Raw genomic sequence first — 23,573 nt, 5'->3', positions numbered from 1 at the left:
CTAAAACAAATCTGCATGTCGGAAACGGAGTTATAAAATCTACTGGTTTAACTTTTCAAAGGTTAATTCCTTTGATTAAAAGTCCCTGCGATACAGCTGGAGCTGTATTTGTCTGTCCAGAGTATATAGCAGGTTAGCAGAATAGGAGATAAAAGAGAGGATGGTCCTAATAGTGTGGTTAAGAGGAGAAACGAGTGGCTGACTGATGTAAAACAATAACTGGTTATTCACAAGTGAGGTGGGGGAGAAACCCCCAGATTTCTGGAGAAATGTATAATAGCTTACTCCGAGCACCACACGCAGAGCATTTTTGATCATTTGCTCTGGGCCACGACAACATAAAATATGTTTGCACAATGTACATCGGGCATTGTAGAATGAGGAGATGGTGGATGTTCTCTGGTGCCATATAGCTCCAGATGCAGGACAAATGAATTTGTGACAGCAGAAAAGGGGGACCGCTTTAGAGGTACATGAAGGTTGGATGAACTGGAAGAAGGACACAGAGGGAGAATCCATTACAAAGGCAGCAGCTGGCAAAGAGCAGGAATTTGTAATGTGGGAACGTGGGAAGTACCACAAAGTGATGGAGGCAACAGTGGAGTCCAACCAAGATTCATGTCCTAAAGGTGGGTTTGGGCGAGGGGAATTATACAGGACTCGAGTGGGGAAAGTGTGGGAGAAGTACCAGCTGTAATAATTTACAAATTGGCTCGTGAAAAGTTATTTCTCCGAAAAAAAAAAAAAAAAAAAAAAAAAAAAAAAAAAAGAGAGAGAGAGAGAAACCCAATGTCTCTAGCAGAAATCAGTCAGAAACTTGCTGGTGTTTGTTCATGCAGAAACAAAGAATGAAAGGAAAATGTCAAACTGAGCCGAACCCCACCCTCAGGTATACCCACAGCATTCTTCACACTGCAAACCACAGCTGCTGACCTGCCACTGATTTTGGAAGGCCCTTCTTTTGAGTCCAGGTGGTGCGCAAGCGCCGATTACACAGAAAGGGGTAACAAATGTGATTAAAAGGCAGAGAGAGGACAAGGGAGGGAGTTTGGAAACATCAGGTTGAAAAACAGAAATGCACCCATAACGTTAAAAGCAGTTTAAAGTTGATTTCCCCAGACCACAAGACCAACCGAACATATAATTTAGCCTTTCATTCTGCAAAGGAGGAGAAAATAAGAAATCCAGATTTATTTTTTTGGCATACCACCCCTTGCTTAAGAAGCAACTGGTGAATTTATAAGCAAGGTGTTTGGGATGTTGATCCAACTGATGAGGAGGTTTTGTTCTGACAGCTTACTTATTTTGTCAGCAAAAGGGTTTTTCATCGAAAAGAAAGAAAAAAGGATTATTGCAATTCTGTGGAACTGCTGGTTAATACAAAAGCCTTAGCTAGTTTAAGATGAGTAGTTAGGGACATAAAAAGAACTATTTAATGCAAAACCACTTAATACAGTGGCCAATGCATCCAGCTTGTGAAAACCAGGTAAACTGATTGCAATGAAGAGTAGTGATCAATGAAAATATATACCGTACAGGAAATAAAAGATTAAATTACTCATATAGTCCGAAAAACTTTCTCCCATCTCCACCCCTCCCTCCCCAATGACTTTGCCTCTGCAACTAGTCACTTATGCCCACAAAATGTGCAGTGGCTACCGGGGAGATGTTAGAACTGCTGAGATGTGTGGCTTATTAAGGTGTTAAATTGCAAAGCAAGGAAACCCTTAAAAGAGGTTATTGTGGACAAAGGATTACTGTGACCACAGAGCTCTGTAACCCCAAATGAAGGCAAGGTGAAGTGTTATTATTTGCTCTGCAGTTTTCCCTAAGAATATGTAGAGAGACCCAGGTAGCTGCCTTTCAAATATGTGAAAGAGAAATCTTGCCCAAGCAAGTCTTCAAAGCTCCCATAACTTCAGTGAAATGAGCCTTGAGGCCCTCTGGGACTCAGATTTCTGTCTTCCTGTGGCAGGTTTCAATGCCCTGCATTATTCATCCACATATTTTGATCCAAACCCAGCGTTCCTCCCTGGACATCTCATAAGCTACAAGAAAGTCATGCAGCTCCACACAATAATCAAGCCTATGAGAGATGAAAGACTGGAGAGAGACTGGCCTTGAAGTTTAAGACAATAGAGAAGAAAACAGGTGAAAAAAATATTTTAGAACTCCAGAGCAGTAGGTGCTGGAATGGAAAGTCAAAGAAAAGAGAATCAGCAACCAAACTGAATCCAATTAATAATTTTGTTCTGCCTTGTTAGAGCAAAAGAGGGACAAAATGTTGCTTGCTACTTTGAATTTAAAAGAAAATACAGTCTTATATTTTGGAAGGTTAGTTTAATGAGCCTCGAGTTGAAAAGTTTCCTAGTTTCATGTAATTTTGAGAGCAGATCCTTGTAAAGAAGTCCAGGGTAGGGCTGGTTGCTCCATAGAACACAATTCTAAAATAAGGAAAAGTTCCTGCGAGGAGAGCAAGACTGTTTGCTGCCTTTCAAAAATGAAGTTTTGACATAACGTTTAAGCAAATTAGCTCGAAAGAAACTTTTCTAGACACTGCTGTTCACATTCTGGCTGAAAACAAGAGAAATATTTCTCCTTAGATTGGAACAGATAAGCTGCTTCTCATGCATCAGTGGCCTCATGTGCCTCTTGGAGGAAGAGCACGAAGCCGAGAGACCTCTTTGTTCTGGTTTCCAGTTTTGCTGAATGTAACTGGTTTTTGGCACTCTGAAGGGGAAAAAAAATGGATATTCTCTTTTATCTGAGAGGGAAGATTTGAACTTCTCTGTCAGAAGTTACTTTTATTATTAATTCTTCATGCCACTACACAGAAAAGTAAAGCAGAGATATACAAAAACACGTTAATAAGGATAAGATAATGCTTTTGAAAAATAAGAAGTCTAACTATCAAAACATCTCTTTTTTTTTTTTTTTTTTCCCAAGAAGATGGTTCCCCGTTACCCACCAATTGTTTTTCTATCGGGTAAGTAGCCACACACTAGTAAACATAGTGAGTGTAGTGCTTTGGCAGTCCACTTAAAGGGATCTGCTGGGATTCCTTCCCAGTGAGCAGCACTTCTCTGGAACCCCAAAAGGGGAACATTAAAATAACAATATATCTTGAAATTTACCCAACGTTTTCTTGGGGAACGGGAAGGCAAAAGCTGGAGGAGTTTCCAGAAGCAGGGAACTGGGTTTGCAGAGGAGGGGACAGGGCAGCAGATCTCAAAAAGACAAGAGCCATAATATCCCATGGTGGGGTGTTCAATCCCACGCAGCATTAAGTGCTTTCCATAACTCTCACAGAATCACATGGGGTTGGAAGGGACCTCTGGAGACCACCCAGTCCGATCCCTCTGCCAAAGCAGGTCCACCCAGAGCAGGTCCCACAGGAACGCGTCCAGGTGGGGTTTGAATGTCTCCAGAGGAGACTCCACCACCTCCCTGGGCAGCCTCTTCCAGCGCTCAGTCACCCTCACAGGATAGAAGTCCCTCCTCATGTTTAGGTAGAACTTCTTATCTTCAAGTTTGTGCCCATGTCCTCTTGTCCTGTCCTCTTATCTCTTGTCCTCTTGTCTCAGGACCAAAGCTCTTAGCCTTGGATTTGAAGGGAGGATTTGTATCAGGGAGTGTAGCGACAGGACGAGGGAAAATGGTTTTAAATTGAAAGAGGGGAGATGGAGCTGAGATGTGGGGAAGAACTTGTTTGCTGTGAGGGTGGTGAGAGCCTGGCCCAGGTTGCCCCAAGAAGCTGTGGCTGCCCCATCCCTGGAGGGGTTCAAGGGCAGGTTGGAGGGGGCTTGGAGCAACCTGGTGTGGTGGGAGGTGTCCCTACCCAGGGCAGGGGGTGGCACTGGATGGTCTTTAAGGTCCCTTCCAACTCTTAACCATTCTATGATGCTATTTCTGGAAGTATTTCGCATGAAGTCAAACCCAATTACTTTCTGTAAAATAAATAAATAAAATTTAAAAAATGTAAAAAGCCCTTTTTAGTTTTGTGTCGGATTGTGCTAAAAAAAAAATACAGTAAAGGTCTTTAAATACTATCCACATAATTTATGCATATTTCCCTTATGAACGTGGCAGTCGTGCCCCATTCCTGCACATTTCTATTGTTTTCTCCTCGCGGGACCGCGATGCCCTGCATCTGCTCACCGGCACAGGAGGGACACTCAACCCCTAGAGTCAGGAATCGTCACAATCCACCTAAAGAAACCTGTTAATCTTTGTAAATAGGGGGCCTGAATTACTCCAGCTAAAACTCTTTCATTTGATGTTTGAAAGAAATAGCAGCCCTAGCTTGTGTGGGCACTATCACCCTTCTCAGCGCAAATTGTTGAACACTTAAAATTGAAGTATTCTGCACAGAGCGCTGGGAAAGCATAAAGTCCACGTATCAAAACAAATAAGAGTTTTAACCAGTAGTTCTTAAGCAGAAAATTGGCTTACCAGGCAGATAAAAAAAAAAAAAAAGAAAACAAAAGAAACAGAGAAATAAGCTTGCTGTGACTGAATTGTGTCTCTTTCAGATGGGAAAAATGTTTGATTTATTTTATGGGTGTTACAAAAATGCTTACTTAATTTCACACAGTGAGGCTCCAAATAACAACAAACACTTTAATTAGAAATGTAGAGTGGGAAGTGTAGTGCACACTAGAGTAAAACTGTTTCAACTAGAGCGTTGTGAAGATGGAAATAAAAAAAAACCCCAGCCCTATTTTTTAAACATTTCTAAAATAAAATGCAAGGCTCCTACTCTGGGTTACTTATTTGGCTGCACTGTATTTACAGTCCCACATGCAATTGTCTTGTTTAGATCTTCAGCCAACATTTCTTCTTATTTTCTTTCAAAATTTATCATCATAATCTTTATCCCGTATTATTCATTGAACTTTTAACCCAATGTGACATCAAGGATTTTGCATTCTTTGCTCTCTTTGGGTGAGGTATTTCAGCTATTCAGGCACACGCCGTAGTAGAGGTTTTTCCGAGCACCGCAGTGATTGCAGGATAGCTCACTCAAAAAAGCTCTGCTGTGTTTATTTCACAAGTTTGAGACACAATGTGGAAGCAGTAACTACTAGATATTGTCTCTTGGGAGAAAGAAAAATAGTATTCTCTCTCAGGCAAATTATTATTTCTTTTTTTTCCACGAGATTGAAGTATGTTCAGTGATTTGTACTAGCACTAAATGGAGTCAAAATAAACGAGGCAAAGACAAATGCAAAGTACTACAGTAACTAAGCCCTGGCATCATCGCCTCCTGTTAATTTATGTTTGCAGAATAAAGTTCATGTTGATTTTAACATGACTTTCTCTCCAAGTGTTTCACCAAAGGATGATTTCACATCCGATCCCTTTTATTCGTAGCAAATTGTTCGAAAAGATTTCTGGAAGATTCCCCTTCTGGTTTTGAAATCTAAACGCCAGCATTACCTCCCCGGGGAGACAATTTAAATAACATCCCCGACGACTGGTACTTCAAGAAAGAAAAAACGAACCCACCCCAAAGTAATTAATTAAATAAATAAATTGGAGAAGGGATGAGTTCACCAGAGGAAACAGTCCTGCAGCAACAGGAGTTATGTCACACACAAACACACATTGCACACTGTTAAACAGAAGAGTGCTTTTCTTTCTTCAGGGGAGGATTCCTCACCAAATCCTAGAGCATTTAACACAGTAAACACTGATCTCAGGGAAAAAAAAAGAAAAAGAGAAAAGAAAAAAGTAAAACAAGTCAAGATTTGCAAGGAAAAAGTAGTTTCTGTTTTTAGAGGAATAAACCTTTAGCCTTAATAATAGCAAATGTTAAAACATAAAGCCGCAGAGCACAGTTCCAATCACATTTATAGTGCATTTAAAATGTAAAATATATTTCCTCCATTAAGTTGAAAAGCTGCTTCAGTACACGATTCTCCAAACCCTGTACGTGCACCAGGAACTCCCCCACTGCAGGACACGTAGTTACAGGAGAGCATTGTGACGAGGGGTTGAGTTGCCTTGTCCCAGAACTATTCCTGTCCTAAAAAGCACTCTTCTGGTGGCCAGCAAATCTCACTCAGAAAGTTCTTCCCAGGAGGAGAAGAATTACATGCCCCATTTCCCTTTGCTCTCTCACAATGATAGGAGTATCAGTTGTTGGCAGATCTTTCTTGCAGGTCAGCACCAAGGTTCTCCAGAACGGCCATGGGCAGCACCCATTCATTTCACAGAGTCATGGAATGACAGAATGGTTTGGGTTGGAAGGGATCTTGAAGACCATCTAGTTCCAAACCCTTGCCCTGGGCAGGGACACCTCCCACCACACCAGGTTGCTCCAAGCCCCCTCCAACCTGCCCTTGAACCCCTCCAGGGATGGGGCAGCCACAGCTTCTCTGGGCAATCTGGGCCAGGCTCTCACCACCCTCACACCAAAGAAGTTCTTCCTGAGCTGTCATCTAAGTTTAAAGTTTCCAATTTAAAACCATTCCCTATTGCTACATTCTGGGGTTGGTTTACTTTTTTTTTCTTTTTTTCCCCACTTTTTCATAAGGCCAATACGTGAAACAGCTCTGTACAGGCTACATATTCAGCAATTCCTACTCTTCTCTTAATTCTAGATAAAAATGCTGTGTTATCTGAGTGATACTACTATTTTCAACAAGATGTTGGTAGTACTATTTTACTGAATCAGTCCACACTTCTCACTCTTCTTCTGTTGACAATATTCATTTACTGGGAGAAAATTCATACTATTGATCAAATATGATAAATACAGATTTACTTTCATGCATAACAATGGCATGTTATGTTTTTATTGCAGGTCTATGCCCAAAGAACCCTACAAATAGCAAAGGAGTAGAGGCAAAGAGAGGCAAATAAGCACTGTGTTTTTGTGGTATCTGACCTAGAGAGTAACCATTTAGAAGCTGTCTAGAAATGCTAAATACATTTTTGCTCGTTTTGAGCTATCAAGTGACCCTCAGAAATCAAAGGTGTTAAGTTAAAGTTCCCCTCCAATAACCCTGTAGGGGGAAAATGTACCTCATTAAGTTGCAGATTTGGGGTTGACGCTACTTCTAGAGCTGCTGGGTTAAGACATTCCCCAATCCATGCTTGGGAATTTAATAAGGAGTGCTAGAGAAATCAAGGAAAAAAAAAAAAACCAACAATCAGTACCATAGGTTACCCATCATGGATCTATAGAGGAAACCTATAGGCAGAGTGTCCTGAGCCTTACACAGCAGCTCACTGAGCATCCAGGGGATTCGTACCTGGAACGACTACCTGGTGAGCAGCAAGAGGATTTGTTATCTACATAAGATGCATTTTTTCATAGCCCTGGCATAGTGCTTGGTATTTTATTGATAAATACAGGAAAAGAAATTTCACCCAGAGATGTTAGAATTCAAGCAGCCGGGTACAGTCAAAGAATCAGAAAAGGGAAAGCAGCTGAACAGTTAAAATTGGCAGTTTGGCTTTTAAAAATAATTTTCTTATATTTAAATGACAATATGGGCTAAATTAAAAGGATTATGTGTTTAGGCCTAAAGGCTCAGTGAATGCTTATTATCATTATTGTGTTAAGCACCGGTGGTGTGCTTGGGACTACACTAGACAGCCTCAGCCCTGAGCAATTTAGAGTCTAAACCAGAAAAGGATAAAACAAGGTGTATTGACGTGCTGTAATTTGGAAATGTCCCTATAATATATAAAATGAAACGGAGAAAGCTTATAAGCAGGCAGGGTGGTTTGTGTGAATTTCTTAAAAGAAACGAGTCTCTAAAAAAAAACCAGCCTCTAAAAAAAATAGAGATTGTAAGCTGCTACGTTTGGTGTGAGGGAATTTGTGAGAAGAGGTGGGAAGGAAAGAGAAGTCATGGGAAGGAAAGAGAAGTCATGGGAAGGTCTCTGTCAGAACCTGGACGTAGGGAAATCACGGTAAGAAACAAGCTCCGAAACGTTAGTAGGGTGAAGTTTCATGACATCAAACCAGCACAGGGACTAGGCTGAAAAATAAACAACCTAAAAACTTACAAAGAGCAGAGGCAGGTTTTAGTGACCAGAGTGATTTTTGTAAGTGATGGGGCATGGCTGCAGGGGGAATGGAGAACTGCAGGTGTGTATCGAGGAGAGGAGAGAGATGAGTCAAAGATGACCGTTCGTGGAGGGAGGTCGATTGAAAAGAAGTAAAGGAGGCAGAACTGGAGGTAATTTAAAGTTAAATTCTGCAGTCGGTAATGGCTGAAATAAGAAAGAAAAGCTGCCTCAACTACCCTTTTTTCTTTTGCTTTCAATTTATAGAAAATCCCAAGGGAAAAAAAAACCCCACTGAAATTAATATTAGTTATCAAAGTAATAATTCCAAGACATTAAAGCATTTACATCTTCCCTAATTAAAGAGAACAGGATGTTGTTTATAAGAGCAGCTTATTCTTAAAGTGTTACTTAGGGTTTTTCCCTACAGGGAAATAGTCTGTAATAGCTACTCCAGAACAGCTATTCCACAGCTGATCCTCCAGTTTGTGCTCTTCTCCCACAGCCAGTGCCTTTTTAGTCCATATTAGTAGTGGCTTCAGCTAAACTGAAAATAAAACTCCAAACACAGGAGCACCTATGCAAGGTGCTAGTCCAGAAGAGCTTTCACATTTTTAATTCAGGGCTCCTGTTCTTTTCAGAGTATGCCCAGATAGCTTTAAGTGTTTACCTAACGTAAGAAACTGGATTCGGGTATTCTTCAGGAGATGAAATAAAAATGAAAGAGATGAAAACGGAAAGATGTGCCTGAAAAGGTAAGCTGAGCAAGTGCCAGGAAGAGGGTGAGCTTGTAGCCTTGTTCTGACTCGTAGCTTACATTCCTACCTGTAGATGGGGGGTTTTGACTTCTCTTTCAGAAAAAACAATCGGTCCCTGCTTTGATCAATACCCAGAGCAACAATTTAAGCAGCGTCTGGGAGTCGCTAGAATTTTATAATAATAATTTTATAATAATAGACTTTTATAAGCACTTAGGGCAGATGAAAAATGCCTCTCAGCCAACACTGCAGTCAATGTAACACGATTGCAAGAGCCGAGCATGCGACGGCCGCCGTCTCTAACTCAGACCAGAGTTTGCTCGTGGGGCTCTGACACTTTTCCTTGCAGTGTTAGCAGCTCCAGAGCTATTCCATTAGAAAGACCTCACTTGCTGCACCTCTCAGATTGCTAGTTTTGATGTGAAAACAGCAAACACACCGAATGAGGTGGCTTTGTCATTAAATAACGAACCTCTGGTTTTAAGATTTTTTTGTTTTGTTTTGTTTTTATCATATCTGTTCCTCGTTTCTACCTGAAGATGCATTTCAGTCGAGTAGTTATTTCTACAGCAAATCCGAACAATCACAGAAGAAGCACTTTACCTCCAGTTTGCCATGTGCACAGCCTAACAGCACTAGGTTGGCTCTGTCCCTCTCGCAGGCAATAGGAGACCAAGGCCACGCTCCATCACTGGGTGCTGACCACCAGCAAAGGACCATATCTTGCACACAGTTTATTGCCAGGTGACGTTTCATCCTCCTACCTTCCGGTCCGGGTATATCAACGTAGGAAATCTGATGGGAGGAAAAAAATTAAAACCACAATAAATGTTTGAGGCGATAAAACAGCACAGTAAGGAGCAATGGGGAGCATTTACTTTTGGACGCGTGAAAGAGAATGTATATATACCCAGAGCACTGCCTGCATATATCTTCATATAGGCTGTCTGTAAAGGTAAAAAAAAACACCTCCTCAGACAGAAAAAAAAAAAAAGACATGCTCACACTTTTATCTGTGGGGAGGGGATTGGGAAGGAAAGGAATGTGAGTTAAGAAGGAATTTACTGCAATGACTCCAATCAATACCAAAATGTACAGTCATGGTTGCTTGACAGCATCGACCTACACACAGGATTTAAGCTTAGCCATATTAAATGACAAGTTCTGCAAAGCTGACCAGGGAGCTAAGGCTAGTGTTTAAGACGTAATCAAATATTAAACATATTCTACAGCGTTTGAGCAAACATATATCTTCCTTTTCCCTGCCTAAATTAAGGAATTCAGCTACAAGCACCCGCTTTGCAAGAGAATATATACTTTTCTGCATAATGTGGATGAGCTACAGCATCATGCGTAAAGTTTATGCAGCTCTTGAGAATTGCGCCTCTTTCTCGGGAAGGATTTGCGGAATTTATTATTCAAACTCCGTTATTTTGGAGCATGGTTATTTGAAAACATGAGCAGTGCACCATCTGGGTGACACATGCCAAGGAAATATAGATTGCACCGCATTTCTGCTTAAGGAATTAATGGAAGGTTGATAGCTAGGGGAAAAAAAAACTATCTTGCCATTGCTGGTCAGCAATAATCGAACCACTTTCTGGGGATTAAGCGCATGGCTAAGCCTACTGGACCAGACACTAGCAAAGGGCAGGGGGTCTTCTTATCAGAGAAATGCTTCTGGAGCCAGTCTCACTACATGACAGATTGCTTTCATATTCCTGTCTGCAAGGCAACAAAGGATGGCAGTAATGCGATAATGCCAGAGTGCAATGGGTGTTAAGAACCCGTTGCATTTATGTATTGTATTTAGTAAATAATCAGGCTCATCCAAATTGTGATCTCACCACTCAACCAAGGCCATTAAAATCAAGGTTAATGCTTTAATAATCCTTTGCTGTTTTTTTTATATGGTCAAAAAGAACCCCTTTTCTATTTGCATGGTCATAATATTATTGACCTCTTCATCCCCTGAACACACATCAAAAGGAACTGAAATCAAAGTAATTACCAATGTTGTTCTCTCACGGTAAACATTTAACTCCTTGTGCTGTGTCCTCCTTCAGCAAATTGAAATGGATTAAAAAAAAAACACAGATGGGAAAAACTTGCAAAAGGTCAATATTTTCAGACTATCCTGTGTTTTACTTGACAAAATGCTCTTTAGAAGTGTAAACATAAAACATACATAAAAGCTAACAGGTACCTGATACTTGAAAGAAAACTATATGTAAATAGTTAATTTGGTGGCAACACATTTATTAGGATGGAAGAACACAAATACTTGCACAGATATTAATGAGTGCTGTATTACAGCCTTAACTGTTCATAACAACTTCACACGTAGCCAACAGCCGCCATAAATCTTTTGGAAACCCTTACATCCCGCGTTAGACATGGCACTCTCAAATATGGACTAATGCCACTGAGAAAAGGAAAACAATAACCACTGGGTTTATATTTTGCTTGTCTTCAAGACCGTAGCAATTCATGCAATGAGTCTTCCTTTCTTCTTCCAAAGTGCCAATAGAACCCAAAGTGGTATCGTTTAGAAAGGAAGAGGATAGAGAAAGTAATTCTTCCATTTAGGTATGTATTTTATAAAAAAAACCCCAACTTCTGGATAAATATCAAACTGTAACTAGTTGGTTGGCTTGTTCTTATTACTAATAGCCTGTAGTCCTCTACAGCCTGGTGTTCCCTGCCAGTTCTGCCCACCATGAGGCAACGTGAGGTTGCTTCTGTTCAGGTACCAAAGAAATTGCAATGTAAATATGACAGAAATGTAATTGTATCATTACACACGACTGGAAGCAAGCGTTTTCCTCATCTTAGAAATGGGAATTTAAACCTAAATGCTACCAAATTTCTCAAGGCTCCACCAAATATCAGAGACAGAAATGAAGGCTACACTCAAATTTTCTGAATCTTTACCCTGTATTTTAATCCCATGGTAGTTTTATACCAGTGCAGGCTACCTTTTAATTCCATTTCTCTTGGGGAAAAAAAAATCATGGCTAAAGAAGTGTTTTTTCTAAAGCTTGTATTGTTGCAAGTTTGCATATTGGCAATTGAGGACCATCTTTTGTTTCTTTTGTTACTACTGATAGCGACACTGGTGTTGACTCTGGCTGTGATCTTTTAGCTTTTGTAAGTTTGACCAAAAGCAGCCATAAAGAACTCTAATTCAATGCAGAGAGCTGACATAATATTATTGCAGCAGTGAATAATACTTTCTGCTGGCTCACACTGGTGCAATTTTGAAGATAATAAAAATTATATTTAGCTGCCTAACTAGCAAGCTTCACACAAAAGAACATTCAATTAAAAAATGCAAATGCCTTTTTTTGGCTGGCAAAGAAATAATCCATAGTGATTCCCACTGATTTCAAGAGAAAGCAAAGTTAACGTTGAAGATGGAGGCGTTTCTAGAAGCTCAGCTGTGTCAGCAAAGAACTGAACGTAACAACCCTATTAAGGAGTACAGCAGATATTCCCGGTTTCCTGGGGCAGAGAGAGTTTTCTATGGATTAAGCTTGCTTTCTCTCCCAAGGAAAGAAAATGCCATAACCATGAGATCCAAAATGTGCCCAGACATACCCAGAATGAAAATATATTTTCAAAAACTTACATTAAGTAAGCTGTGGCCCTCACAATTAAAAGATGAAGGCGGCCTTCGGCTGACCACAGCTTCTTCGTTGAAGTTGAATAACTATTAAAAAAGACACCCCATACCACACACGACCCTGACTTCTAAAGCACAGCCTTAACAAACACCACGGGCCAGGCACAAGCCCACATAATTTTCAAGTAAACTACGTATCAGCTCAGTTCCTGGTGAACAGTGAACTGTCTCAAATCCACGTTATAGAGGCTGGATCAATCTCGCAAACACAAGTCATTGCTGAAAAGAGGCCCTGAACTGAAACAGCCTGGAAAATGTATTAGATATTCATCCTAGCAGAAAGTATTCCTACCAAGCAAGTTAAAACGTAATATGGCAAAACTTAAATTAAACACATCCTCAAAAACCTTGCCTTGCAGATGCAAACTCCCTTATGTGAAGAAGCAAATTACTGAGGGGCTGTCAAGGGGAAAATATTTGCTAGTAGAAGACTGTTTTTCTTAATATTTATCCAGTCTGAAATAAACAGAAACTCTCTCTTTTGCTTACTACGTCTTTCTACCTTTCTTGGGCAGAGGCTTGTCCATGCTTCGTTCTTGCAGCGAAATCGTATGCAGCCCCCTTCCTACTCCGCCTGCTCAAAGTTAATTGCCTTTGGCTGATTAATTTTTTCATCCATGTTGTTGCATCAAGCACTTCCACCTCAGGTCAGCTGTTGCTCCGATGTCAACCAACCAGCGGTGGAAAGAAGCTAACGTCTACGCAGCCCAGTCCACCCAAGACAGGGTGGAATTCAGGTTGAGACCAGCTGGTTTCTGCTGGCATCCAAACTAGCTGGTTTAAAGCCAGTTCAGCCTCCTCAAGACCACCTTTCAGCTACTGCCATACCTACAGGGCTGGAAAAAAGGAGTATTTTCATCTTCACCTTGTACATAGTGAGTTGAGACACAGAGGCACCAAGTCTAAGGTCACATCCAGAGTTTGTCAGCAGCAAGAAACTCAGCTTCTGTACCTGGAGTCTTAGCTTAATTGTCAAACCAACCCTCCCAACAATCCCATTACTGTTAACTAGAGGGAAAATGAAGATTTCTACAAAGAATTACCAGTCTTGGAGCTCAGACAGCTGACCAAATTATCATAACTTCACGCGTTCGTGTATATCGGCTGAGCCACGGTCCCCAACCACACGTGCATTTTTAGCCCACAGCAAACACAGAGGTAAAACACATTAGCTCAAACCTTTTACACTGAGGTTTACCATCACGGATTTCGCTTCATGCTTGTTAGAGGCTGAGAATGGGCAAAGGGTCCGTCACCGCTGCTCATCGGACACCAGGTAATCTGCCGAGCGGGGGTAACTCAACTGTGTGTCTGAGCCCCTACCCTAAATACAGTAGAAAATTGGATCCCTCCTTGGCACAGTATTTTAATTCATTAACTCATAATGCCATGTCATTTTATTTTATTTTTTTGACGTTTCAATGACTGCCGTTTTTAGAATTTGAGCTGTTGTGATGAGTTACAGAAAGGTTTGCAACTCACACTGCTGTGAGGTATCAGCCAGCAGTGGGGATTCACACCATAAAGTGCCTGCAGTATTTACAGTCCCTGGTGACAGCTATACCTTAAAGTCCAAACCCGAGAGTTTTTCCAGTCTTTTGTTCACGTCGGGACAATCCATCTTCTTTGTAAAGTGAATGAAGCAGAGTTGGTTACGGTCCTCAAATGATAAGATGATGAAATTGTCTGTAAGAACAGCTGAAAAAGAAACAAATAAAAATTGTCACCGCTGTAATACCTGTTTCTAGTAAAAAAACCACTGAGGCATTGCAGAAAGCAATTGTTTCAAGACAGTGTCTTAAATATTACACTGAAGCCCCTGTAATCTCCTAAAAGACATCGACGTGTCATCCTGCCAGGACCTTCCTGGAAATGAGAAATAAAGCCCAGGGAGGACTCTGATTACATAAACCTGAATAAATTACCTCACACCAAATTACCACTATGTTCACACATATGTTTTATGCCCTTCTACGTTCATTTTCATCTTGGTTCAACCTTCAATTTTATTTTTTATTTTGTTACGGTAACATCCACCAGTATTTCAGAATACAGCATTGCTCATGTTAAAGACAAGAAATGCCAATTATTACTTGGGGTGTATCTGGTATTTTGACATTTTAAGGTTCCAGGTGCTGCTGCAGACACGGAGGAGGATGTTACGTATGGACTTCTGAGGAGAAGGATCTGGGGGTCCTGGTGGATGGTAAACTCTCCATGAGCCAGCAGTGTGCCCTTGTGGCCAAGAGGCCAATGGGATCCTGGGCTGCACAGGGAAGAGTGTGGCCAGGAGGTCCAGGGAGGTCATTCTCCCCCTCTGCTCTGCACTGGTGAGGCCCCATCTGGAGCACTGGGTCCAGTTCTGGGCTCCCCAGCTCCAGAGAGACAGGGGACTACTGGAGAGAGTCCAGCATAGGGCAAAAAAGAGGATGGAGGGATTGGAGCATCTCCCTGCTGAGGAAAGACTGAGAGAGCTGGGGCTCTTCAGCCTGGAGAAGAGAAGGCCGGGGGGAGACCTTATTAATGCTGACAAGTATCTAAAGGGTGGGTTGAAGGAGAAGGGAGCCAGACTCTTTTCAGTGGTTCCCAGTGACAGGACGAGGGGCAACGGGCACAAGCTGGACCATGGGAAGTTCCACTCCAATCTGAGGAAGAACTTCTTTGGGGTGAGGGTGGCAGAGCCCTGGAAGAGGCTGCCCAGGGAGGGTGTGGAGTCCCCTTCTCTGGAGATCTTCAAGCCCCACCTGGATGCTCCTGAGTGATGTGCTCTGGGCAACCCTGCTTTGGCAGGGGAGTTGGACTGGATGATCTCTAGAAGGTTGCTTCCGAATCCAACAATTCCATGATTCCGTGGTTCTGCTTTAGAGGGCTCAGGAATTGGCTGGAAGCTTCATATGGGGCTACCCAATCAATACAGGTGACCAAGATAGAACAGACTCTCTTGGAATCCCCGCTGTGATCCTAAGGGGGTGCTAAACTAAACCAGCTAAACACAGGAGAGAATAACTAATTTGGCAATGAAAATTAATTAGACAACAGCATCTAGGGTTTTTCCCCAAGCGTTATCCAGTTATTGAAGTGGTGCCCGCACGTGAAGAGATGTCTGGGAATGAAGTCAGCCATCAGGGGAACTAGTCCCAGACCCCCAAAGACTTGCTGACGAGAAGCAGGTTTAAAGCAAAGCCAGCAGCAAGCTGCTTCCAGAAAGTAAACTCGGGAACCTCCGCTAAGAGGAAAACGCCATGGAAAGTGGAACCAGATTTAAAAATAAACAAAACCCTGCGGAAACAACATTGAAAAAGAAAAAAAGAAAAAAGAGCATTTGTGACTAATATCCTAGATTCCTACATGCATTTTATATATCCTTAGGTAGATTGACAGTATAGTCTTGCATGTAAGCCGTGAAAAGGAGCTACTCAGCTTTGCTTTGATTTACTCTGATTTACAACCAGTTTCATTTTCCAATAGTCATGTGCTGGCACAGCTCTGAAGTATCTGGTATGCAAATGCTAAAGGGTAAAGTTTAAAGCCAAATAATTGCCTTTGAAATATAACATTAACATCGGTTGGTTGGGGTTTTTTTTTTTTTGGAGGGGGTGGGGAGGGGAATAAATGGTGATAAAATATATGACAAGGTGAGTTAGAAGCTGTAACTGAGATCCTGAACACGTGGGAAAATTCAAAGCCACAGAATATAGTAACCTCAATATGCACGCACTTAGAATATTTTGATACCCTCAGAGAGGTAGTTTAAATTAAAGATGAGCTATGGCACACCTCAGATGCTTCTGAAATTTGTTTTGGCTGAAGGACAGAAAGCAGGAACGAATCAGCGGTCCCCTCATTCTCAGCAGCCGTGGTCGTCTGGGGCAGGAAGACCTCAGTGCCACAAAACAATTTAGAAAATAGGAACTACTATTTTCTTCTAGGAAAGTAATTTTCCTATAATTTCTAATTAAATCTAAAAAGTAAATTTGGCCTATAAATAATAAAAAACAGGACTTTATTAGAGGCAAGAGGATTATAAATGTGATCTTAATTCTTTATTTTATCGTTATTCCAAACATTAAGAGGACATGCTACTCTGAGTTAGAATGACAACATTTCATAAGTAAATCTGACAGATTGTAATCTCATCCATTTCTACATATACATGATTGTTAAAATAAGAGCTATTCTTTTTAAAGAGACTTCTTGTACTAAATATCAGATTTCTTTCGGCCAACTTTATAATCGCAACCTCAATTCTAACCCAGATTTGGAAAGACATGCAATTATGTTGGATTAAAGGGAATGTATCCTTGGACAACATTACATTGTGGTTCTCACATCCAGATAGTTCAGTATAAAAGTTTGTATTTTGAACACTATTTGTGTGGGTAATAAAAGTATCTTCTTTTCTTGTTCATAAAAAACCCCCAACGTATTGCATGCAGGTTTTGCTCATGCATGCTTTATTATTGCTTTAGTTGTAAGCTTTTTTAGTTAGCAGTATTTTTAAAAAATATTTGTATTTCTATGACATATTAAGCCAACGTAAGGCAACATATGTATGATTTAAGTATATAGTTATTATTTATGATTTTTTTTTTTAAGACAGAGTATTCTAAATAAGTTCTACAAACATCTTCAATTTGGGTATAACCTTAGCTTCCATGCTTTCCTGCTTTTTGTCACCTGAAAGTATGAAATCCTCCCTCTGGAAAGAGGGCAGAAATATCTGAGATGGAATTAGCAATCTAGTAATTTAAGTGAAGAGTGAAAAAAAGGAGTCAAGACATTAAATGTGTTTTACACTCTCCATGTAATCAGTTGATTGAAAAATGAGGTTAGGGTTAATTTTTTTTTGATCCTAAAGATTCTACTAATACAGTTATATTAATGTTATTTTTCAAGAGTAAACTACAATATTCTGATAAGAAAGGATGAGATGGACACAGCATTGAAGCTTTCTCAGATAACCAGGCCAATATTCAATAGATGCCTGGGTAGGGAAGAAAACAAATCATTCAAGATCAAAGCTAAATTTAGCACATACTCTTATTAAAAGGACATAATTTGGGTCTATGTTTTAAGAATTTGGAAGATACTGTGCATGTAATGTGGCTCGCACCAAAATTCCATATTTTGGATCATGCAGATGCCAAATCACTGACACCTGGTTGGGTTCTCAGTGGAGCTCTGCAGAGACACCCTCATAAAGCTACAGCCGTACCATAAAGCTAAATTTTCATAAGTTTTCTTCTTTATTAAACTAAAACTTCATTTTTAGCAGTCGCCAGTTAATAAGAATAGTGAGATTCTGGGATTCCAGAAACTAAATCAGAACACTTCCACGTAACTCATGTTATCCAGCCTTTTCTAATAAGTAAATACTTTAATAATAGCTATCCCACGTAATTAATGAGTTGGCTAGTGTTTGGTTCTGTCCCGTTTTCCCACTTAGGAAAAAAAACATGACAAGCTCAAATGGCATCTTCTCAGTGATTAAAATGTGCAAGAAACTGGATTTTAGAAACCCATTCAGTATTTGACAAGCCTGAAAACTTTGATGTTAAATTTTATTCTTAAAGTGTTCTCAGTCCTGAGGGTTGTAACTATGGCTTTACATGCAATTACTTGTTGTGTTTGCAAGTCCCCAGTGGCAATAATTAGTCTACCTGTTGACATACTGTTTCTCTGCTCTATTGTTAATGCAGGCAATTGATTTGCACGTGGGTGTAATTACCATCACTGATGGTGTTGGAGATGAGCTTCCCCACCAGGGTCCTGTCAATCACCACTTTCTCCAGCTGTGGCCCAGAAAGGCTCAGGGACACCAGTATACCTGAGTGAAAGAGGAGCTAAATCCAAACAGGGAGAAAACAAGACATGGAGAATTGTTAATAAAGTGAAATGTTCCAAGGTACGTATTAGCAGCTGTCCATTACGTCGTAATCTAATTTTCAAAATTACAAAGGAGACTTATCGTTGACGTGAAGATGTCTCATAATGACTCTGAAAGCTTTTTCAGTGAAAGGCAGAGGTGTAATAGGACACTGGTACAAGAATTACAGCTGCTCAACCCTTGGAGAAGACGCGTGATGAGTGCCCAAGCGTTGCAGAAAATGTACGGAATTAGTTTGTTAAAAATGGAGATTAAACTTCTGGCCTGAAAGAGTAAAGGGATGACATTGATCACTCTGGCATCCATGGACCTGACTTTTTCTGTATAAAATAACTGCACAGCCTGCATGAAAAAACACATAAAGTTGGGCTTCATGTAATTTTATATTATTATCGCAGATTACAACCAGCACCTTCTTGCTATCCATTTATTTTTGATCATTCATCTATTGTTTAATTTAAATAACAGTGTCCTACCACAGTGATAGCTGTGGGCTCCTCATAAATTCATGCAGTCCTTGGCATAAGGTTGTAGATGTCTCTCTTAAAAAGCAGGAATTAAAACCTTTGGACGGAACAGTCAGAGGCTTATTTCAGAGTTAACTGCGTATTTCTGCCTAATTAATCTCAATTAAATGAAACATATAATCTTGAAGGCTAAGTCACAGTAGTTATCAGCTCCTTCTGATGCTGTGTCTGGTATGAGAGAGAGAATGCTCAGCGGGAGGAGTCATGAAAACCATTTCTTTTTTCATAATTTAATCACTAAACAGCAGTTAAGAGGAGTTTCAGGCGAGCTGTGGAGGACTCGTTCTGGCAGCCAGGTTCACCCTCCTCTAATCAGTAAAAAAAACCCCCAAAACCTCATTATTGGTTCAGCAGAGGCTACACCAGCCCTAAACTGGTGGAACCATCTCTTCTGCCAAAGGAATCCTCCGGGAAAAGCCCATTGCAGAGATGTACTGAGGGCAGAAATCTGGGACCACAGCTCCTACTTCTACCCAGCAGCAGAATCTTCAAGACATCTCTCTCTGTGCTTTTAAAAAAACTCCCCGCTAGAGAAATACTTGCTCTTGTAGTAGAATTTGGCAAAAAAAATCCCTGTTTGTTTTATGGCAGGGCCGTGAGATGATGACTGGGATACACTTTTTAGTACAACACACTGGTAGATAAACTTCCTTGCAGTGAGACCTCCTGGATTGTATAATAAATAAAAAGTACTGGGGACAGGAATGCAGTGATTTAATTGAGCTTGCCTCTTGTGCGGTGCTCTGTTCCCAATAATTTAGATATGAAAATTCTCAGTTGTACATTTTTTGCTATATTACTGTAGCTTCGTGCTCTCTGTAGAAAAGAACAGGACAAGCATATTTAAATAAATTACCTTCTTGCCCTGACTAATATCTTTAAGCAATGTTTTTCCAATCTATCTTCCTGTCAATTCACAGTAGTTTGAAAACAAATTCTAGTGCCCTCTGAAATAGCAACAAAAAAATATCTGCGATGTGAAACAAATTTGTTAAGAACAAATGATCATTTCCCATCCTGCCAAAGCCTAATCATGCATCTGTTTGATAAATATATATAGTCAATGTTTCAATATTCCCTGTCATTGACAGATGTCCTTTAAGGTTTTGTCCTAGTAAAAACGTTAGACACAGTTACACTCCTGCACCTTTTATTACAATCTTTCAAAACTTCCATTTATCCTTATGTTGAAGTCAGATTAGATAAAATCACAATTTATTTCCAACTTGATCATGTTAAGCCCAGCAAGGTTTGACTGTGGTTGGCTATAATGGTCCGAAGCACCTAGTTGACAAAGTGTGGGTTGAAACCCAGAGGTTGACAAACTACCTTGCAAGCAACGATCAAGCAAAATTACATAATTACTGTGGAAAGATCAGTTTGAAATTATTGAGTGACTGCCAGAGAAGAGTAAAACACCCCAAATCCTTCAGTGTTATGTGCCAACAAGAGAGTTGGTGCAGCACAGTCACATAAATAAGCTCTCCGACTTGGGTTTCCACAAGCCCTTTGCCTGGGACCTGTGTTCTTCTCTCTGAAAACACTACTGTGATGGTAGGTCATTCCCATGTGTCCCTTCCGTACAAGGAGTGAGAAGAGCATCCTGGAGGATGTACACCACCCATCCAGGGAAAGAGGAAAGGCAAAACAACGGGAGAAAAAGTAGACCACCTATAGATGGCCAGTGTTATTGAAGGAAACCACACGCTTGTCACTGCAGACATCAAAGATGTCCATCCAATGTGTGTTCAGAGACATGCTGGCAAACTCTTGGCTTGAGAGCAACAAACAAAGTTAGGACTCTTTCACTCTGAAATGTTTCAGGGTGTAGGGAAGCTGTGGCTGCCCCATCCCCGGAGGGGTTCAAGGGCAGGTTGGATGTGACTTTGAGCAACCTGGTCTGGTGGGAGGTGTCCCTGCCCAGGGCAGGGGGTTGGAACTAGATCCTCAGGGTCCCTTCCAACCTAACCCACTCTGTGACTCTTTCAGTCTCTGTTCATTCCTAGTAATGACATAAATCACAGCTGTTACAGAGCTAGATCAGACATCTACGAAAACCACTCCGGTGTAGGATGACAAGACATTTATATCAATCTAAAATGTTGTGCTAATGGGTGTGCTTTGCTTTACAGCTACGAAACTCGTCATTAGACCAATGCTTTGTATTTTCAACATTGCATAGGCCTCTCTCTATGCCAGAATGTAGGTAAAAAAATAACATCATTTCCATGTCTTTTATTGTTTCTCCCATTGTGCTCCCTCCTTCTTTATTTTCACAGTAAAATAGTATTTTCCATTATCCTCCACAGAATTTTGAGATATTTGGGCAAGACTTAAAATTCAGTTAAACAGCTTTTTGCTATAATAACTTACCACGGTTGGTAATGTACCTGTGCTCCACAGGTTTAAATCCTTCCCTGTAGGAACTTTAGAGTCTAAAGTTAAAAAGTAAATCAGCGACCTTACACGCTGTATGCCCAAGTAAGGTCAGTATTTCTTCCACCTCCCTTTAAAAATCGTTTGGATTAGAATGGGGGCTTTTAGAAAAATAGTTCTTAAAGTTCACCATGAAATACAAGCAGATATTTAAGTAAAGCAGGGAAGTGGTTGTAGTCGCCACCCCTGGAGGTATTTAAAAGACGGGTAGACGTGGTGCTGAGGGACATGGGTTAGTGGTGGTTTGGGTAGTGTTGGGTTAATGGTTGGGCTTGATGATCTTAAGAGGCTTTTCCAGCCTAAACGATTCTGTGTTTCTATGTAATCTTTCTAAAAGAGAAAATATTTATGTGTTCAAATTGAAAGTTCACTATTTCAATCCCTTACTCACTGTAAGGAGTCTATGCAAAGACTGCTACATGGTAATAAGATGTAGGTGCTGTTATACATAAGCTTGCATAGTTAAGCTCATATTTTGGTGGATGGGAGCAGTCCAAGCATAAGTAGGAATGAATATGAAGCAAATGGGGAAGACTGCAAGCTTGGCTGGAACACAGACACACAGTGATCCAACTCCCAAAAGTACTCCCCAAGGGAATTGCCCATCAATGCTAAAGAATAAAAGCAAATGTAAGAGGCATTCTTTACACCAGGCATGAAGTCATTCCATCTAACAAATATCAAATTAGGGAAAAAAGCTCGCAATAATGAAACAGGTGACACATTTTTCAGTCTGAAGTACTGTGATGTGAAAACCAGAGATCAGAAGAGTCATCTCTACAGCTTTAACAGTCTCAAGGTGTTCCTAAACAAAATCTGAAAGCGTTACTTCATACCTATTTGTTAATGAGGAGTTGAAAGTGAACACTCTGATAGAAGGAATTATGTACTTTGTGTGCCAAAAATGGTTCTCCAATGAGCAAGAAAGACATAAGAAGGAACAGAGGATACTTAGGGGAAGACTTAGGCTTTCCCGTCCCCAACAGGACAACTCTCCAACATGTATTTGAGTTCCTTTTTCTTAAGCAAAGGACATTTGAGTTCCTTTTTCTTAAGCAAAGGACTTAAGTACAGGCTCATGACTTAACAGACTTTCGTAGAACTTAAGCATGTACTTAAGTGGATTCCTTTATCCTCGGAAGTCTTAGCCCTTGACTTCTCGTTCATGCAGCTCAGCTGCTTATCAGCCCTTCTACCTAAAAAGATACCTGCAGAGCAAAGCCAGGATTTGCTTCTATCTGATTAAAATTGGAAGAGAAGGAAAATATGCCTGTAAAAAATATTGCTGCAAACTGTTTTCCCTTCTGGAGCCCAACCAACAAAGGAATATGCAAAAGGAGAAGAGAATTGCAAAGCATTTCTTGTTCAAGCAGGTTCCCAGGGTTTTTCCCCACCTCTTCATTCCAGATTGCTTTCTTAGCCACCCTACTGTAATTACTCTGTTGCATGCCTTATTACAGATGGAGTTATTGTTGTTACATGTTGCTGTTTCACAATAATCAATGCATTTGTACTTCTAGCTCCAAATCTCTAAAACCACACAACACATTAATAGCGGCGATCAAAAGCAACCAAAAGAATTTAAGATGAGGGCAGTGTTCCTCTTGGTAACTGGTGACGGGTACGAGGTTCTCGTGTACGTCTCGATTTTGGTATCAGATGTGCTACTCTCTGTCACCACGTATCTTGCTAAATCAATTTGCTTATAGGCATTGTAGCTGATATAACAAGCCATGTCAGCAAATATTGCTGTGTATCTCCACTCAGAATTCCAGCCCTAAGTATGTCAACGACGGTAACATAAAACCCACTCATATACGTCTGTAAATTGCAACACAAATCAAGTTAAATCAAATCAAGGTAATTTAGCAAAGAAAATATACATCTTTTTCATTAGCAGGTTAACAGATGTGATTCACAGCTAGTGCTTGGCTTTTATGCAACAAAATAGTTCAGTCTTGGCATGTGTTTAATTACATCACAATGCAAATGTAAAACTAAAAATGTTGGAAATCCAATGTTTTGGCTAGAACTCAATCTTTACTACCTTATATTGTAAAACCAAGCCTGAACCAATGGCATCATTTCATAGAATTGACTTCATGATTTTGCGGCAAAACTTAAAAGCATTCTAAAGAATTGGAGAAGGAGACCAAGAGGAAGGGAAGCAGCCAGAGTTGAGTTGAGTGAACTCAACAATATTGATAAAATTAATTCCTTAGACTATTACTCCTCAGCAGGGAAAGTGAAGGAGTAAA

At 40.5% G+C, this 23,573-nt stretch overlaps 1 protein-coding gene across 1 annotated transcript in view; it reads right to left on the bottom strand.

Moving 5' to 3' along the window:
• WDPCP (WD repeat containing planar cell polarity effector) overlaps window positions 1-23,573 on the bottom strand; it is a 155,399-nt gene that overhangs the window by 73,797 nt on the left and 58,029 nt on the right. Inside the window, exons 9-11 of the mRNA XM_014964364.1 lie at window positions 18,194-18,308; window positions 14,030-14,163; window positions 9,384-9,575 (exon numbers count right to left, since the gene is read on the bottom strand). Coding sequence (XP_014819850.1) covers window positions 9,384-9,575; window positions 14,030-14,163; window positions 18,194-18,308 — 441 coding nt within the window. The remainder of the gene's footprint in view (window positions 1-9,383; window positions 9,576-14,029; window positions 14,164-18,193; window positions 18,309-23,573) is intronic.

The sequence above is a fragment of the Calidris pugnax genome, unplaced genomic scaffold (genome assembly GCF_001431845.1).
Source record: "Calidris pugnax isolate Ruff unplaced genomic scaffold, ASM143184v1 scaffold219, whole genome shotgun sequence".
Taxonomy (NCBI): domain Eukaryota; kingdom Metazoa; phylum Chordata; class Aves; order Charadriiformes; family Scolopacidae; genus Calidris; species Calidris pugnax.
The sequence above is the reverse complement of the archived record's forward strand: the minus strand, read 5'-3'. Positions and strand labels throughout refer to the sequence as shown.